This window comes from Habropoda laboriosa, unplaced genomic scaffold, assembly GCF_001263275.1.
Source record: "Habropoda laboriosa isolate 0110345459 unplaced genomic scaffold, ASM126327v1 scaffold87, whole genome shotgun sequence".
NCBI classification, from domain to species: Eukaryota; Metazoa; Arthropoda; class Insecta; order Hymenoptera; family Apidae; genus Habropoda; species Habropoda laboriosa.
This window is the reverse complement of record NW_017100209.1, coordinates 565,148-580,699: the sequence shown is the minus strand read 5'-3', so window position 1 is coordinate 580,699 and position 15,552 is coordinate 565,148. Positions and strand designations below refer to the sequence as shown.

The following is a 15,552-nucleotide window of genomic DNA, read 5'->3' as shown; positions in this document are numbered from 1 at the left end:
GATTTTTAATTCTGAAATTTCTTAATCCCTAAAATTTTTAATCTTGAAATTTCTCAGTATCGAATCTTTTCGACGTCTAAAATTTTCAATTTGCTAAATTTCTAAAACCTCTTATCTGAAGAAGATTCCCGCTTGGAAAAATGTCCAACTTTCGAAACACTCGACTCTGTAAATTCGCAGTTGTGAAAGTCGATGCTCGTATCTCTCTTAAAAATACATTCGTCCATAAAATCCGAAGAAATATTCCGCTGTCTTGGTGGCCTTTTTCGAAAACTACACGAAACTTTGCACCCTCCACGGTGATTTGCGGACGCTGATCGAGAATCGAAGGGCAAGTGTCCAGAAATCGAGTCGAAACAGCGATCAATTTCGACGTCTGTTTTCCTTTTCTCTTAATTGAAGGGTGACGCGAAATTCTGCCAAGTTCCACACAGTTCTAAAATGGACCAACGAAACTTCGGACTTGCTTTTACCCCGTTTCACCTGTTTCCATCGTGAAAAGCCATCGATAAATTTCCTTCTCGCGCTGTTTTATCGGTAAAACGATCGTTATAGAAAATTCGATATTATAGAAAATTGTGAAATCATAGTTTCACTCAGTGAAAATTTTATTTTTTAAGTTCTAACATAAAAAGATTAATAACTGAGATAAATTTAATTTTTTAAATTCTAACAAAAATATTAATAACCGAGATAAATTTCATTAAAAAAAATGGTGTTTTTTTACAAACTGCTAATTTAAAGGGATTATTTGTTGAACTGTGACAAATTTTCCAATAAAATCCAGAATTTTCTAACGAAATTTGGTTTAATTGTTCAAGCATGTTCGAGTACTATAACGTCTCCATTCTGAACACTTGATACAGCGTAATTCTAAAACCGAGTTTAATAGGCCTTTTAGCCTATCACCTTCCATTAACCACATGTTGATAATTACGTTATCCTCACGAGTCTCTGTCGATTAGGTTACGCAAGGTACACAAGACCCTTCGATTATATCAATTACGTTTCGTACCTTCGACTCCCGTTAATTCGCGAATTAATTAATCCTTGAAATTTTGAAAAACAAGAAGTTCCTTTCACTAAAGATCACTATAATTCGTGAAACAATCGAAGAAACATTTGGAAAAGAGGCGGTAATCGACTGACGTTAATGAATCAATTGGTAATTAAGTCCGTGCAATTAGAGTGACCAGGCAACCCTTTCGAATATTCCCGCATAATTTCAGGAAAACTCCGTTCGTTCGTTCATTTTTACTGTCTGCGAAATTATCGATAATTGCAACAATAACTTATCAGGCAAAAAATTTGCGTGAAATATTAAAATATATTTTGCATTCAATGGACTCTCATAATAATTCTCAATTCGATTATAATTTCAGAATACTGTTTCCTAGAATTTTCACGAAAGTGGAAAACTGTTATTTTTTCGTAAAATGGAATTCACAAAAATTGAGACAAAATCTGGCCCTCAAGAAGTAAATTCTTTCACCTGCTTTTCAACCTCCAAGAATATCTCTTCATCCGACATCCTCATCGACAGACTATATTAATCTCTTCGCCTACCAAGCAAACTCGGTTCCCCGAAAAATTTCTCCTCCAAGATTGATTGATCGCGCGGCAGTGAGTAGCACGAGAGAGGTTGGCAAGCGGCGAAGGCTTCGCCGGAAGATCGATATTCCCGCGCGACAAGTTCGCAGTGCGACTTTTCAAGGCCAGGGCCTCCGGAAGCCAAAAACTACCGGGCGACATATTTTTCCCGGCCAAAAAGTCACGGTTGCGTCGCGTTGCAGGGAAAAAGTTTCTCTCACGATCAATAAATGGCCACTGTCTACGTGCGCTTTATGGGAAGATCGGTGAAAAGTTACCCGTGAAACGTGCCAGCAAGTTCAGAGGAACGGGGTTTTGGTCCCTGGAAAATTTCGGGATAATGAAGTACCGGTGGTAACAAAACGGCACTTCTCTCTTCTGGATTTGTTGTAATTTTTTTGCCATTGGAAAATTGACGCCTCGATTTCGGAAGTGATTGACTTATACTACTTGCTGATTCCGAAAGAAGAGTCCGAACGTTTGAGAAATGGTTGACTTACACTGCTTACCGATTTCTGAAACTTTTCGAGCGGCTGAGAAATGGTCGACTAAGACTACTTGCTGATACCGAAAAAAAATTCGGGAGTTTGAGAAACGGTTGACTTAAACTACTTTCTCGAAATTCCGGAAGCTAATTAGTAACGTGAGTTAATTAGTAGCATGAGTTGGCTAGTAGTGTGAGTCAGTAATTCCTCAGACGCCCGAAAAATTTGGACTAACTAGCTTCGATCCTGAAAATTTTCTAAAGTTTCTCAAAGCTAAGGCACTCGTTATTGAACTATAAAATTAAGAAGACTCCAATGAATTTTGTCCTCGCTTAAATTGCATACATATTAAAGACAGTGTTAACACCAATTTGTTCCTGTTCGTAATGTTGCATAAGTAAACTTGAATTACGCGAATGCTCCTCCTTGGTAGAATTGAACGAAAGGTGGCAATTACATGGAATTCTCTCGCGTTTAGATTAATAACGGATACACGATGACTTAGGGGACGCTGGTTGCGTTGATGTTCATTTCTATGCTAATAACATCACTTAGTCTAATTCAGTTCAGAGTGTACAACATAGACATCGTGAAGAGAGTCGACTATGCTTCTTGAATATTTATCCAGCTGCTGTCCCGCATGGTCTAGATAATTCGTCTACCAAACTTTAAACATGTTTTACATTGCAAACGACGTGACGTCTTCATCGCTACTTTTCTTAACTTCAAAGCCTGTCAAGAAAAGGGAGACGATGCTCTGTGACACAGGATCTAAGTACCTTTGCATTTTCTGTAAAAAGTAGATGCTAATGTATTTATTAAAATCTATTTATTTAATCTAACATTAATGTTAGTTTCGAGTCCAATTTCTGGCCATTTTAGAGATGGTTGAAAATTGAAATTTGGGAATTAAAGTTTGGGAATTCTTTAATTTGGGAATTAAAATTTGAGAATTCTTTAATTTGGGAATTGAAATTTGAGATTTCCTTAATTTGGGAATTAAAATTTGAAATTTCCTTAATTTGGGAATTAAAATTTGAGAGTTCTTTAATTTGGGAATTCTTTAATTTTGGAATTGAAATTTGAGATTTCCTTTATTTGGGAATTAAAATTTGAGAGTTCTTTAATTTGGGAATTCTTTAATTTTGGAATTGAAATTTGAGATTTCCTTTATTTGGGAATTAAAATTTGAGAATTCCTTAATAAAATTTTCTCGCATTACTCATTAATTACCCAAATTCCCCCTAAGTAGCTAAACTTAGACTTAAAATTACCTACAACACAGACCACCGTTGCAAACACTCTTCAGCAGAGGAATCGTGACAAAACACGGAGCCATCAAATATTCATTTATTTCTGGTAACAACTATGTACACACATATACATACACATAGGCGTATTTAACATGTACGTAAATGCAGAAAGTGGTCCGTACTCGAATATGTTTGAATGAAACCTCCCTCTAAGAGGACTCTCCACCCTCAAAACCACGGCCATCTTCATATTCTCAAATTCGAAAATATTCGGTCGGTAAAAATGCATTCGAGGAGTTTTCTTTACCGACGATTTCCTACATTTCAAACACTTGTTCCGTCATACTGAATGTTCAACTAACAACTTCCGATGATTACTTTGTTATCCGGTAATTTTAGAACGTTTCTCTGATTAGGCCACGTTTTCGCTCGCTTAGATGTTTTCTTTTTCTCTCTCAAAGTTCTAAGGCCCCTGTTTGGCACGCGTTTTATTCCCAAGGGAAAAAGGGCCAAGATTCTTCGCTTATTATTCTAACTTTTTTATTTCTTTTTCTAGAAATTAAATACGAATATGAATAAAACGACTTGAATTCTCTTTCACTCTCTATGGTTGAATAATTATCTTTCGTACAAGAGAGAGATAGATCTATGAATGTTCCTTTTTTTTTTCAGTGATGAATATGAATGAAAAGATACACTTTTGTTGGTTTTTTTTTTTCTGGTAAGAAATAGCACCATGATCGTTTCGAATTGGCCTGCATTCTGAAAAATACTTGTGGATATTCTCGGATAAATCGTTCAAAATACACACACAGCTCTCTGGATGATAAGATTAAAAGACGACGTTTGTAAAAATAATTTGTTCGCGTGTAGAAAGTACATTGGACACGTTTCTTACGCGTATCTCGTCCCGTAGAATCCGAAGACTTTCATCGATAAGACCCTTACTCCTATTTTGTTACTTTTTTTTTTGCATCTTTGGTTCGATATTCGTTAGATATGGTACAAAGTGTGCGTGTCTACTGATAGTAAGTACAAATATACAGGTGTTTGCTCTTGTGTGACGCGTTCGATGGTGGCTAGTCAGATGAATTATTAAAAAAAACGTAAAAATACAAAAAATAACCTGTAGAAAATCAACTGAAAAATTGTCATCTCTATTTTTCATAATCCTACTACTAATATAGTTACTATTAAAAAAAATGCAGATAATTGTGCTCTATTTTAGCACTACTTTCGGTATAAACAGAAAAAAAGTAAATAAATTTTTAAAAAATGAATTTTTTATTTTGGGAAAAGTTTCTTCTATTTCGTGAAAAATCCTTACTTTCGGAGATCATTCTTGTGCTAAAGTCTTCAATTGTATACACTCAATTCCTTAGAAAGCCTTTTTTTCTCGAACTGAAGACGTAACCTTAATTGCTAAATTAAAAATTAAACGGAGAAATGATTTTTCAAAATAAAAACCTGTTTAGAATTCTCTGTATCGATGATCTGACGCGTATTTGTCATTCGAATCGCTAACGAACCGTTCTCTCGTGCAGCACGCACGCACAACACTGAGACTGTGGGCGGAAATAGGAGTAAAAGTATCCAAAAGGCTGTTTAAAAATTCGATAGCACGACACGTGTGATCGTTTCCACGAATGAAAACTTAACTATCAGCGTTTTCCACGCGTTCCACGCCGATGCTGGTATCAAAAACGAGGACACACTTTCGATGAATACTGGCTAATCGTCGAAATCGTACATCTGGTAGGGCTTCCAGTCGAGTTTCTGAAGAGATCTGAGAATTTTACATAGAAAATCGATGGTGAGAAAATAATACATCACTCTTCTATATCTCTAAATTTTTCCACTCACTTTTTCGCGGATTGTATGAATCCAGCGGTCCCACACGTGAAAACACACGCGTCTGGAGCACTCTCCGCGATTAATTCTTTTAGTAAATCGTCTGATAGTGTGCCACGTCTACCTGTCCACGTGCTTCCTGGCTGCGAGAGGATATGTGTAACTTTCAATCTGGAAAATGCCGATATTCCTCGTTGAATATAGTCGGAATTTAAAGAGACGTTAGGGATTCAGATGAATTAATACACCCACTTTTTGTCCGCGCTGACTTTCTCAAGCTGCGCCACGTAGAACATGTTGTCTTCGTCCTTGTTGAAATTAAGTAGATTTATGATCTTCCTGGAAGGTTGACAAATTTATTAAACGTCAAAATTACTGAAACTCTTGGTGTAACTTAAGTTTTTAGTTAATTGAGTTTTTCTTTTTCAAAATTTCTACAAATATTTGACATAATTTTTATATATTTTACATATTTCTATTTAACATTCTTTCCAACTTATCCGCAGAAATTCTGCCTTCACATCCCAAATTTCCCCAATTCAACCTAACCATCAGTTCCCAGCCAAATTTCACTTTTCCCTATCGTTCAAAGCCAACAAAGCACTCCTTTACACTCGAAAAGCTCACGATATGCCGAGGAATTACCGCGAACCGGTGCCAGAAATGTTCTCCAAGTGAATTTAAACAGTGGAGCAACACGCGATGCTTGAAAGTTAAAAGAGGGGAGATACTGACACAGTGCGCCTAGCCAAGGCTCGTTGAACGATGCCAAGCATCGCTGTTAACCCTGTGCCACCCGCGAGCATGTGAACGACCGTGTAACGATCGAAGGATTCTACTACGAAGGCACCTAAAGCATTGCTCAAGGAGAAGGTCTGGCCGATCTGAAGGGCGGTTATGGACGGACTGAGCGCGCCATTTTGGTACTTCTTGATCATCAGACAGAGGCAGTCTGATTTGTAATTTGGCGCCGTGTCGTCGGGATGAAGGCACGGTGGGACTGGCGTGTACGATCTTGATACTTCCATTCCTGCGAAGAAATTTTATTTGCTAATTTTTCAGCGGAAAATTTCGGTAGGCAACAAAAAAATAGCGATATAACGCAACTTAGGAATTATTTCACCCTTTCGCTACGGCAGATTCGAGCTCTTTGCCAAGCCATTTTTACCTTGTAAACTCTCTGTGGGCCATATTGCCTGCAGAAACGGAGGGGAAAAAAAAATAATATGCACGCAGCTTAAACAAACTCGTTCGAATAAAATTTATACATTTTTCAGGCAATAATTGACCGGGCGTGCACTACCAAGAAATAATTCCGACCAGTACGACTACCATGCCTACGGAGAATACGACCGCAAAGAGTTCAAGCGTAACGTGGATGACTGAAGGTAATTTTATAACCACGGCTGTAAAATTTGGTATCTTGGTCGTGACGTTTTTTAAAATTCGTTTTATTAAATTAAGGTGGAAGTGTACCAAAAGGCTGTAACAGTATAGTACGAGCAAATGATCAAAACGCCAATTGTAACGAAAGGGTTAACAGAAGAATAAGATCCAGTAGCTTCTTGAAAATGCTCACGTTCCACTACCGCACCTAACAATTTGACAATATTTAAGAATTTCTTTGTAAGTGTGTGAAATTATCGACAGAACTACAGTCCGGATAAGATTAAGCGACTGTTCAAGCTCACCGAGGAGAAAGTGGTAGAGAAAGTAACTTTGGAAACCAATTGACATTTAACAGACTTTCATTCTACTTATTTGACGAGCAACAGTGATCATTTTCAAGTAAACAAATTTTTATATTTTAAATACTAATTGATAAAAACTGACGATACAGAAATTGCCTAGTCGATAAGCTAATGAACTATCAAATTTAGTTAATTATAGACTGTAGTCGACAGAATTTCTACAATAAAATATGAAAAAAAGGGTTCGACAGTTACCCATGACGTTCATTTTGGCCTCTACGTGCCTGCCAATTGGTACCAACTCCATGAAATCTTTCGCTCGGACGACTAACAGGTGAACTAACTTAGAAAGCGATTTATTCGTAAGTACTTCGTACTCTTTGTACGTTCGACTGTTCCTATTCGTCTCTCTGGATACCGTTTGGGTACCCTGAGACTTCCATATCTCCTTCTTCTTCTTCGTGAACGTGAAATCGACCTGCGTAAATAAAATATTCACCAGAATTTTAACAATCAAATTTTCACAACTGAATTACCTATCCTTTATTTTCTGTAAAGACTCATCTACCAAGAAAAATATTTTTTTTATCATAGTACCTCCATCGTGTCGAAGTTTCTGCTGCAAACAGGCGGCCATTCTACGTCTGCAGCCATTTCTAACTCGTGAACTATTATATCCTTCTCGAAAAACAGTTTGAACAGTAATTTCGAGTCTTGTAGCCTGCATAATTGGTAACAGACTCCTGGATAATCGCGCAAAGTTTGATAGAACAGTGTGATTGAGTTTGTTGTCTGCCTCCAGTCCATCTTTGTGCTGGATATACCACTGTCCGAGACGCTCTCCTGGCTGGCGTTATGAACTGAAAAGAGACATTTCAGGTATCTGTTAAGAAATTTACTTACTAATGTTTCGTGGTAATTCTAAGGATAAAGGAAGTTTGGATAAAGAGGAAATGAATTGACAATTAAAGTTTCTGGAAGTTCTGAAACTAATTAAGAGTGCTGCAACTTAAATTAAGTTGCAAGAAATTATCTGAAGCTAGACAGACAAAATCGTAAAATCCTGAAATCCTTGTTAATCCCAGTTGCAGAATTTCATTTATTCAGGATTGTTGTATTCTGTCCTCAAAGATAGTAGAAAGTACACGACTTCCTTAATACTACTAAATTTCACTTAGAAACTCAGAAAAGGTGATCTTAAAAAGTAATTTTTCTTCTATAGTATGTCTTCTTCGAAATCATTCGAAACTTGTGCTTGAAACATTTCTCAAATCGTTAAAAAAGTGGAGAAATATTTAGGTAGCCTCCTTCATCTTACTTAAAAAATATGATTTTTCATCGAGTCTTCGAAAAAAAGGGAAAAAATTCAAAAAATGTAAAAGCTCATTTTCCGACGAGAAACCTACTTTCCTTCGAAACCATTCGAAAATTACGCTTCAAGCATCTCTCAAAGAGCATATGTTTAAGTATCTCTAGAAACATTTAAATCTGAGAAACTCTTCAAACACGTCGCGCAATTCCCATAAATCAACAAATCTCTAAACACCCAACTCTCCGCAAACTTCCCCAATTGTCTATTCCATTCAAAGCCTCGTCGTCCCCTCTGAAAACCCGTTGAAACGACACAAAACATCCCAGCATCGAACGTTCATTTTTCCCCCCCTTCTTCTCCTCGTTGACAATACACGTTCGAAAGAAAAATCGTCAGCGTTCTCCTTTTATTAACAGCAACAGGACACGCGCTTTCACCGTGTGTGTGTGTGGAATCGACGAGAGTGAGAGAGAGAGTAGCGTATACTCACTCGTGCAACTTGTTATCAGGTTCAACGTCGCTGAGGAACAATTGGTCGTGCTCGAGACGGCGTTTTCTGTCGGCGAGGACGTGGTACCGCTCACAGAGCCACGGCTCAGCCTTCCAACCACGCATTTCTGAAGGATACTCTGATAGTTGACCCAAGCGTGCACCTGAAACGAACGATCTATGGGTACGTAAAAATAATCGTCGATCGACCGTGAGATTAGGGTGTCGGTGATCTAACGAGAATTGGGGGTTGATGGAACTTACGCTTTCGAAGAGCTTCGTGGCATCTTTACCGACGCCTCTCATCAACTCGCTGATACCGCCTGGATGGAAGTCCATGTAACGCGTCACGTTGAACACGATTCCTGCGGTTCAAGGGTTTTGTTTAAGGCATTTTTTTTTGTTTTTTTTTTTTTTGGTTTTTTATTAACTCCTCAACACTCACATTTTTGTATTTTTGTAGGTTTGGAGAGATAAGTTTGCCGTTTGTTTGGAATAGAAAGGACAGCGCAATATGGAAAGTGAGAGAAAATGATTCGACGAAATTGCACTTTTTGGAGAATCTGTTGTGTAAGTGTAAGACAAGGGCGTGAGCGTTAAGGGGTTAAGTATTGGGTCATACTGAGAGTTGGTTAGATTTTAAGGTGGTCATTTTGAAAAGTGGTGACTCCGTTGAAAATGAACATTTTTATTTAAATAATTTCCAAGTTAGTTAGGTTTCGAAAGGACTATTGGTTAATTTTGAAAAATGGTAACTACTTTGAAGTTTTCTCCTTTTCAAGTTTCCAAAACTCTGTCGGTTACTTTTGAAAGACCATAACTCCATTAAAATTGAATATTTTTATTCAAACTAATTTTCATAATTTTCCACGCATTTTTGCCAAACATAAAAACCCTAATCTCCAAGGGAAAGAAACTCACGTGGAAAGACACTTACTCAAAAAAAAAAATTACGAATTACTTTTAACATCTATTAAGAAAAAGAATAAAATACTCGAAAGCCATCATTCCAATTTCGCGGCGACCCCGGAGAGCGTCTCCAAAATGGCGGGCATTGCAAAAATAGGCGGGCAAATTGAATAAAGATACAGGGATTAAAATGGCCAGGCTATCGGTCGTGACTGGCATTGGATAAATATTGGAGGAATCGACATCGTCGTCGTCGTGGATAGTAAATTTTAATCAGGCTAAAAGCAGCCAGCCAGCCAGCCAGCTCGATATTGTCTTTCGCCTCTCTCTCTCTCTGTCGTGACCGCGGCTCGTTTTCTCTCATTCGATGGAAAAGAGGCAACGAGGAGAGGAGAGTCCATCGATTATCGTGATATAGAAGAGGGAGAGAGATATGAGGAGGGACACGGTGATAGAAACTCGGCTAGAATGAAACTTGAACCGGGATCGACTTTAATTCCACGTCTCCAATGGAACCTGTTATTTTACTTAATTTTCCAGCCGGCCACATAAAGACTTCCTTGCGCAATTCCCCACCGTTACTACTCTCTGCCGTTTAACCGATTAACTCGAGCTTTTGCACACACGTACCGGAGAGAATTGCTCTCGTTATTTTCCATCCCTACGTTCCACCACTTCGCAGCTGATAGTTTAACACTTTCCACTTCGAACGCTAATTAGGCTGGCGCGAGTATTCATTTCGACAGGTTGCACTTTTAAAGCTGTAAAATTTCATCAATGTTTGCAATGTAACATTTCGTTTTCCCAGAGTGGTAGTATCAAGTATCGATAGTCAATTTAGTGCTGATACTATCAAGTATCGATGTAATATAGCGTCGATCGCAACTGCCAATATAGTATCGATATAGTGTTGATACTATCGATATAACGTCGATACTATCAATGTAGTATCAGTAATATAGTACCAATAGTGAGTGCTGTAGCCTAATTGGTTTTCTCGGTAAAAATTCCCCGAAAAATGAGGTGAAAATGATGGTCGAAAGTGGAACACCCTGTTAAGCCTCGTATTCACGCGAAGTCATGTCGAAACCGATCCCATTACTAACAAATGAGATCACTCTAAGGGGATGAAGACACTTCTACCCGTTGGATTTCGTTTCTTCGATTTAATTTCAATTAAGCAGCTTCCCCGGAGCAATGGGTTGCCAGTGGAAATAGCATCGACGTGTAATCTCATTAGCGAAAGTCGGGTTTTGCTGTTTCAATCAACTGTTGCTATAAGTTGCTACGAATGAATGGTGAACTTGTGGGAATAGAGATGGAAATTTAGATATTTAGGAGAGAGAGTTTAGGTACGCTGAAAGTCAGAGATGCAAACATATGGAATTTTAAATACTTTTCGAAAATAGCAAAAATTACATATTTAAAAATTTGAAAATTGATAAATTAAAAAAAAAATAGAAATTTAGGTAATTGAGAATTTTAACAGTAGAAAGTAGCAATTCACAGTGTTTGGAATGTGAGAAATTTCAGAGAATAGATATTTAGGCAGCTAAAAGATAAAAATTACAAAAAATAAGATATTCAAATATTTAAAAAATCGCAGATTAGAAGAGCAAACGAAAATTCAGCGGATAATAAGAATTTAAGGTGTTTGAAAAGTTAGACGTTCCAAAGACTATAATCCAGGTACTTAAAAAGTTCCGTCTTTAAAAAAACTTCAAAGAAGATTTAGGTACTCAGACACTTCAACTTCGGAATTACATTCTCCAACGCTCGAGTAACTTTTCAAGACCGTTTTCTTAAATCTTCCTCCTGCAGATTACCATTTATCACCGAGGGAATCTATCTTCGATGACTGTTGGAAATATCAAGAGCTTTCGAAAGCTTCGTACCCTTTAAATAAGAAATTCGAGAGAAAGAAAGCGTACCTCGAATCGCGATCCAAGCGTCATTTTGCTTATTATGACTGGCCAATTCTGACAAGGTTACAACTCGAGAGACGCCACCGACGCCGGTCAAATCGACGCCAGAATTTCCCAGACGAATCCAATCCATCAAACTGTGGCCTGGTGCTAACGCTGTTTTATTTCGAGGATTACCTACAAAATAATACAAAATAAACGCTCGTTTCATTCGTCGTCGATGGAAAGTAAGCAAGAAAATTGGGGGAAAAAATGGCAATTCTAGTTACCATTTTTATCACTCTTATTACCATAGATGAAATATAATTACCATTTATATTTCAGTCATTTTCGGTTAGAAATAAGCGAGAAAACTGGGAAAAAATGGTACTTTTAATTACCATTCGTATCGCCGATAATTTCAATGGCAAATTCTGCAGTTTTGCTACTTTCAATTTCTACCGTTTGTTAAAAACAAAGAAATAAATTAAGGAAAAAGGAATGGTAATTTTAATTACACAATTTCAAAGGGAAATTCTAAATTTTTGTTACACTCTTCGCGACTTTTTCATCCGTATCGCTTATTAAAGAAGTGCTTACGATAAAAGTATAACGCTTAAAGTGAAATAAGCACTTCAAGTCCACACGTGCGAAAACTTCGCGGAAATATGGTCAGAGAATCCTTGTAACTTTCTAAACGCTTTCTCGTAAGATGGAAAATAGACACGCTCGAGGGAAATGGCTAACAGAGATCGTGTATTATTTATTTTACCTCTTCTCCCTGTTTTCTCTAATATCCAGAACAAAATAACACAAGGAATTTGCAAAAGAAAAAAGAATTCTTATGTTCCTTAAAATTTATCAGCTTCGAATCAAATATTAACAAAATTTATCGTGTATTTTGCAATAAGAAAATTGATCAAAAGTAGTTTACAAAATTTTCATGTAATCTCCCTGTTTTATCTATGATCCAGAAAAAATAACAGAAAGAATTTGTGGAAGAAAAGAATTTTTATGTTAAGATTTATATTCATTTTGCAATTATAAAATTGATCGAAACCAGTTCACAATTTTTCACGTAATCTCCCTGTTTTATCTATCATTCAGAAAAAATAACACAAAGAATTTGTATGTTAAAGTTTATCAGCTTCGAACGAAACGACAGCAAAATTTATATTTATTTTACAATTATAAAATAGATTGAAACCAGTTCACAATTCTCCATGTAATCTCACGTTACTAAGCTTATCTGTTTCACGAAAGCTTAATACCTACAGAAGGTAAAAAATCGTATCAGTAGAGATTGATAATCGTACGAAAACATATTCATCGTCCAATTTCGTTACACTTTTGACAAGAATGTTTAAAAAAAGAACACATCTTTTATAAAAGACATACAACAGTTAATCAACTGTTTATTCAGGTAATTATCTCATTAGATAGAACCGCAAAAATCCATTATATGCAACAATACCTTCTTTCTTTTTTTTTTCTTTTTTAAACATTTTTTAAACATTTTTTTAACATTTTAACGCTTTATTCGTTTCAATTAGTTACAACTAAAATGGACATTCGCTCGTTAAATTTAACGAGCAGGGCAGAATTATACGCAGCAGTAATTTCCTCGGGAAATTGCAACAAAGTAGACGAGCATTTTATTTGAAAAACTACAGCGAGAAAAGTGTCGTTACAAGCAACGATAAAAAGAGTCGAACATTTTATTTATAAAATATATATTAAGTGTACATATTATTTGTTTCGATAAATTATAGACGAAACGAACATTCGTCCCTTAAAATTTGACAAGAGAAATATAATTTTTGCAAGGAACTTTCATTTTTATTTTCTGACAAAAACAGTTCAGTAAGAAACAACGAATAATTCGACGAATTAAAATCGAAATGGACGTGGGTCAATTAGGTTTAACAGGAAAAATATAAATTATCGCGAAAAATTGACTAACAATAGAACACTTCGTTAAAAAAACAGAAATCTTCGCTTAAATCATTATTACGTTTAACAAAAAAAAGATAAACTATCGTAAAAAATTTCAAAGAAGCAGTCAAACATTTTTTCCAAGAGAAAAATAAAGTCTACGCTTAATTGGTCGAAGTACGATCGTAATAGACGATCATCGATCACGTGCGATAAGAAAAACTACAAGTCTTCCACGAAGCAATTGAACGCCTAATCAAAAAGAAAAAAAAACGTTAAATTCCAACTAAAACAGATATTCATCGAACGTTCCAATCGATAATACGAGGATCTCGTCGCTTTTCTGTCGAGTGAGACGATTCATAAATTCGCGAGCGAAAAAAAAAGAAAAGGTTAGAAGTTGTTCCGGCGCAAAAAACGGGTTGCGCAAGTAAAACTAATAGGCAATTATCGTTAATTACTGACCGTCCTGAATCTGCAAACCGAGACTCTGCGGAGACCCGTCGCCGTTCATGACGGAAACCAAAGACGCGCCGCAGCATCGTGGCATTTTCTCATCGAAACGTCACAGTTCGCAGACCTTTAACCATCCTCCTGCATAGAGAATTGTATTGCGTGAAAACAAGCAGCCCCTGAACGACCTCCTTTTTTCTTTTTTTGAGGAACAAAAGGAAAAGAGAGAAAAAAAAAAGGGAGAAAACGATTATCTGATTTCACTGGAGAATTCATTCATTTAAAATCCCCTATGAGACAGTTCAATTATAGGATGACTTAATATAAAGGTTATGTCGCAGTAAAAATTTCTGCTAAATTGCAAAGGCGATTTACAAGGATCGCAGAAAGCAAAATTTTAATTATACCGATATAAATAAAAAGATTTGGGATAAATTCTGGATTTTCAGCTTTGATCGTTTTTACTGTGATAAAAATGTGAAAAATGATAAATAAACTCCGTTGAATTAGTGAATACAGGAACGATAGGGGAGTGGACCGTAGACAGACGTAATTACGTAACCAATAAAAGTATATTTTCTAAAATTCCAACGTTTATATAGGTTGAATGAGAATGACGAAAAAAATGAAAGAAAATAATTTGAAATCTTTAAATGAACGATTACTACAAAAGTACAATGAAAAGCAACGAAACGTAGAAAAGCTTTCTTTTAAAAAAAACCGACGTATTCCCATAGACGAATGAGCACCTTCTCCCCGCAGAGGCGCTATAGCGTGGAATGAACTGTAAATATTGTTTCAGCGCGTTAAAACAGCTGCAAAGCCGGCGACGAAATCAAAAAGGGGAAACATGAGGCCATCAACGAGTCACTATAAGCCAGAGTTAAATACTCCAGAGCTCTGGAAACCGTGGTCAAGACAATAGCCAAGGACCAAAGTAACGCAAACAAATGGCCCGAGCCCGCCATGTCTGCGACAAACGGGACAGCGAAACGGCGGGAACGCGCGTACCTGACAACGAAGCCGCGTCGATGTGTGGCTTCGTCATATATACCGGTGAGTATCGTGGCGAATCGAGGCGAACGACGCACAGTAGTTCGTCGATCGATCCTGTCCTCAGCCTAAATGATCCTCACTTTTCAGCGGGATCCTTTGTAACCGGAGACTGGCACAGGGACAAGAAGCACGCAGAAGTCTGTGATGTCTATTCGAGAAGAAAAGATTTGTCACAGTGACACCTCTGAGGTTATGTTGAACAGTTTTATAGGTGAATCTCATGGGAGACTCATTCTGTCCATTAGAAGATATTTCTCACAAAGCTATGAAACGGTATAAATTCAGGTTCGAGTTATTATATATGTGTAATTCGTAGAATTGTTAGAGGTTAGGTTCGATTAATCGAGACTACAAAACGAAACACTGAACTGTGACTAATTTCAGGAAACGTGATCGCGAGAGAAGCAGCAAGGCGAAACGTTGATCCCCCGCTGGTGGACTGGAAGGTACTGCACCGAAACACGCGGACCGATATAGCCCTCGGACAGGTAGATCAATATAGTAGCTACGGCGTGCCTAACACGCAGGATCTCGCCAGTAAGCGCGTGGCTCTCCGGCCGCTGAGATCGACAGAGCTCTCTATCTCTCTGTGGCCTGTTAATTCGGCCAAATGCTGATTCTTCA

The 15,552-nt window shown here is 37.2% G+C and overlaps 1 protein-coding gene across 1 annotated transcript in view; it reads right to left on the bottom strand.

The window, feature by feature from the left end:
- Positions 1-4,867: 4,867 nt before the first annotated feature.
- LOC108570775 (cytochrome b5 reductase 4) overlaps positions 4,868-15,552 on the bottom strand; it is an 18,015-nt gene continuing 7,330 nt past the window's right edge. Inside the window, exons 3-11 of the mRNA XM_017932679.1 lie at positions 11,512-11,682; positions 8,936-9,036; positions 8,673-8,835; positions 7,468-7,730; positions 7,126-7,348; positions 5,915-6,209; positions 5,432-5,518; positions 5,192-5,350; positions 4,868-5,114 (exon numbers count right to left, since the gene is read on the bottom strand). Of these exons, the coding sequence (XP_017788168.1) occupies positions 5,060-5,114; positions 5,192-5,350; positions 5,432-5,518; positions 5,915-6,209; positions 7,126-7,348; positions 7,468-7,730; positions 8,673-8,835; positions 8,936-9,036; positions 11,512-11,682 (1,517 nt within the window). The 3' untranslated portion in view covers positions 4,868-5,059. The remainder of the gene's footprint in view (positions 5,115-5,191; positions 5,351-5,431; positions 5,519-5,914; positions 6,210-7,125; positions 7,349-7,467; positions 7,731-8,672; positions 8,836-8,935; positions 9,037-11,511; positions 11,683-15,552) is intronic.